Genomic DNA, 2940 nt, shown 5'->3' on the forward strand with positions numbered 1-2940 from the left:
CATGTTTCTAAAAAAGACAATAAAGTTGCTAATTATCCTACAAAAATGGTTCGTAACAATGAGAACGCTTTACAATTGTTTCAATAACCTCCAAGAGGGGTTACAGTTTAGGATTATTTGATTTGTATGTTATGTTTTCTTATCACCAAAAAAACCAATTATACTATAAATTATACAAACACCCCCGGGATCAATGATTATTATACGTCAAAAAAACCTAAGAACAACACATAGCCCACAAGAATTTAATCTTTGTGATGAACTCCCTCTGAATTACAATGATTTTAGCATCATTGATATTCATTTGAATGGATTTGATTACACCATTGTAGGGCAATATGTGAATGTTCAATCTGCTGATGAACAATGTACCAAAGAATCCAACAGTACGTGCTGCTGCTCTATGATTTGGATACCATTCCAACGTGACTTACTATACATCAACGATGTTCCATGATTACAAAATGACCAAAAAAACCAAACATAATATGATGTTTTTATGATTGAGTGAAACATTGAATATCAATGACTGAAGAAAAATTAAAACCACAAAATAATAATGATCCTATTATCATGCAAAGCAGCTGCTGCTATCCGAACCCAACAATAAGGGCTACTCAAAATCAAACCCACTACATTCAACAAACAGTTCTAACACTGTTACATAAACCAAAAATGGAAGAGAGAAATACAGAAATAGCAGACAATGAACAATTCTAACCATAACACCATATGGCATTTAATTTCTCCAAAGTGCCACACAAAACCAAACATTTCCAATCATAACATAAGAAATACTAGTGTACGACGACTTCACATTTCTTTGAATTCCTTGGTAACCTCAATAGTTTTTTCAAGATGCACAATTCATCTTTTCCAAGGAGGTTAATCATTTTTAATATAAGCTTCTCCAGAACCATTGCATGGTTCAAGAAATAACTAATCATTTCAAACGCATATTTGCTTCCATCAACTCCTGAAATTTTGATCTCCTTGACATGAAATAACAAACAAGAAGGTATAGGTAGTGACCTCAATCCTTCTTCACCATCAGCCTAAACTCCCACACCAAATAAAAAAAGAAATGTTAGTTGGTCTGTATGCTGCAATTTTGGATGTAATTATCGCTAAACAAATAAGAGCACTTAGAGAACTCTTCATACCAGATCCAGAATAAGAGTCTTTAGATTAGGCACATTATGTAGAAACTCCACAAGCCGCACTCCTTTCCGATAACAATAGTAAGAATGAAATTCCAATTCAACAAGATTGTGAAATACAAGCTTTGGATCAAGACGCGTACGAAAAAACTGCACACCAAAACTTGGAACTATTATATAATGTTAAAAGACAAAGTTCGATATTCAATAGCAGTTTACTAACCGTTTCATTAAAAGCTTCAATGGCTAAATGTAGAGACTGTACATTGCAGATTCCCTGAAGAAGCTGAGTAGCACTTCGTTCGCTATGCACTTCATGGAAATGAGAGATACTAATCTCAGCTTTTACTAGAGACTTCATGTTACTTAAAGTATAGCCTTTGCCTACTATGCCAGTATATTCGAAATAGACAAGACTTGGTGCATCAATCGCCATTACATAATCATAATCTCTTACACAAACGTGTTCAAAACATAAAATCAGTCTCCTAAGCAAATGATTATGAATATTGAGCTCACTTATGCTATGAAAACAACAATCATAGATAGTCAAATCTTCTAAGACAAGGCAACTGGAAATTAACTTGAGAATTGAATAACCATCTTCGAATGCTAAGTTTGTAAGGCATAGGTTCTTGAGATTTGGTAAACAAGCATTAGTTGGAACCTTCATGTCATCTTTGATGTGCAAGAACAGTGTGAGAGTCACCAGTGAGTGAGAAGTAAATAGAAGAGTGGGCAAAACTGGAACCTTCTCGTTTATGAAATTAATGCCAATGTTCTTAAGACCACGAGACAGTGCAGTAGATATCCAACCATAAAGGGGTAAATAATCATCCTCATCATCCACAAAATAGTCATTCACCCAAAAGGATTCTAAATGGACCCGCTCTCTGGGATTAAAAAGTAATGTATCAACAAAATTCATGAAGTTGTTAACATCTTCCTCATACAAATTTTTTAAGCAATGTTCAAAATCAAGGATAGATATAGAGGAAGCAAAGAGATACTTCCACCTGGTTGAAAGAACAGAAGTTCGAACTGCTTCTTTATTGGGAAGGAAGGACAAAATGTGAGAAAGAATAGAGTCAGGCAAATTATTGATCCTATCTAAGACACCCACAGTTTCTGGTTGCTGTCGCCTCCCCATCCTGCTCCCACCCGATACCACTTTTCTTGCTTCGTTCTTTCACTCGGTTTTATCCCTAAAATTTTCTGCCCTGCTTCTTTGCGATTCTCACATAATTCTGTAATTTTCCCTCCCAATTACTGTCAACCCTTATCTCTGCGGCGTTAGAGTGTTGGGTTGTTTGGGGTCTAAATTCTTCAGATCAAATCAGTGTCACGTTGGCCCAATCCTTTTGGGTTTCAAGGGATTCGGGCTAGGTTGATAAACTTAAAACATGAAAAAAATGAGTTTTTTTTACTTAAATAATATTAATTAATTAATTAATTATTGAAATAGGATAGAAAAAATTTATTTACGAAAACAGGCTTTCACTACAGTAATCCACCCACTTCCCCAAACCATTGTGGCATGATTAGTTTTTAAAAAATATTTTGTGCCCGTACTCTATCAGACAATATTGGAGTGTATTTTCTAAAAATTACTCATATTTCTTTGAGTATTTTGAAATAAAAATTATTTTTTAATGGTATCGCCAACATGTCAAGTACCACTGAAAATAATTTTTTTTAAAAAATTTTAACTGTTGAAAAAATTGAAAAAGGAGAAAAAGAAAGTGAAATCAAAAAATAAAAAAAATCCTTGAAAAGTCGA

General features: G+C 34.0%; 1 protein-coding gene across 2 annotated transcripts; it reads right to left on the reverse strand.

The window, feature by feature from the left end:
• Window positions 1-614: 614 nt before the first annotated feature.
• LOC107895186 (F-box/FBD/LRR-repeat protein At1g78750) lies at window positions 615-2447 on the reverse strand. 2 transcript variants are annotated; one of them, XM_016820446.2, is made up of 4 exons: window positions 2177-2447; window positions 1384-2053; window positions 1164-1310; window positions 615-1055 (listed from the first exon to the last, which is right to left on the reverse strand). In XM_016820446.2, the coding sequence occupies exons 1-4, from the start codon at window positions 2308-2310 to the stop codon at window positions 798-800; spliced, it is 1209 nt and encodes a 402-aa protein (XP_016675935.2). In that variant the 5' UTR covers window positions 2311-2447; the 3' UTR covers window positions 615-797. The 2 variants fall into 2 exon arrangements, with proteins under 2 accessions (XP_016675935.2, XP_016675934.2); XM_016820445.2 differs by having other exon boundaries at window positions 1384-2447.
• Window positions 2448-2940: the final 493 nt, after the last annotated feature.

The sequence above is a fragment of the Gossypium hirsutum genome, chromosome A13, assembly GCF_007990345.1.
Source record: "Gossypium hirsutum isolate 1008001.06 chromosome A13, Gossypium_hirsutum_v2.1, whole genome shotgun sequence".
Taxonomy (NCBI): domain Eukaryota; kingdom Viridiplantae; phylum Streptophyta; class Magnoliopsida; order Malvales; family Malvaceae; genus Gossypium; species Gossypium hirsutum.